This window comes from Penaeus monodon, chromosome 20 (genome assembly GCF_015228065.2).
Source record: "Penaeus monodon isolate SGIC_2016 chromosome 20, NSTDA_Pmon_1, whole genome shotgun sequence".
NCBI classification, from domain to species: domain Eukaryota; kingdom Metazoa; phylum Arthropoda; class Malacostraca; order Decapoda; family Penaeidae; genus Penaeus; species Penaeus monodon.
The window spans coordinates 24,991,517-24,992,094 of NC_051405.1; the positions used below are offsets into that span (position 1 = coordinate 24,991,517).

Consider the following 578-nt stretch of genomic DNA (forward strand, 5'->3'; position numbering starts at 1 on the left):
CCCCCTCACGATGAGCAAGGGAAAGGGTAGGTGGGGGGGGCTTATGTTGTGAAGATCATACACTGCCCAGATAAATAAATAAATAAAGGGGATACTTTCATGATACCAAAGCCCTTTTTTCTTCAGATTTGTAGCTGATTCTGATACCTTTCCTTAATATTAAAATACATTGCATAACCTGTGCTCATTTTTATTATTTTACCAATTCCTGATTGAATTTAATTTCATGTTAGACAGAGCAATGACTTTATCACAATTTAACAGAGAAACCTTTAAAAACAGCAGTATTACTAGAAATCAGTATAGCAGTAAACCATTAATACCATTTTTATAAACTGATTTTTCTTCTGTATTTCAGCTGTTCTCACTGGTTTCTGATGATAGAGACATCCGCCAGATAGCAAAAACAGCATACAAGAAATTTTTACGAGCCTACCAGTGCCACAAGCTCAGAAAAATATTTAATGTTCAAACCCTGGATCTGAACCAAGTCTGTCAAGCTTTTGGCTTCACAAAACCACCTTTGGAACTTGGCAAGCTGACGTGAGGTTTTAAACAGGATTTAAAGAATATTAGTC

At 35.8% G+C, this 578-nt stretch overlaps 1 protein-coding gene across 3 annotated transcripts in view; it reads left to right on the top strand.

Annotated features, from left to right (window-relative positions):
• Positions 1 to 578, top strand: part of LOC119585733 (ATP-dependent RNA helicase HAS1-like) — a 9,376-nt gene extending 8,798 nt beyond the window's left edge. For 2 of the 3 annotated variants that reach the window (XM_037934426.1, XM_037934425.1), the window contains exon 9: positions 359 to 578. In XM_037934426.1, the coding sequence (XP_037790354.1) occupies positions 359 to 547 (189 nt within the window). In that variant the 3' untranslated portion in view covers positions 548 to 578. The remainder of the gene's footprint in view (positions 1 to 358) is intronic. The other variant, XM_037934427.1, reaches the window with a different exon arrangement.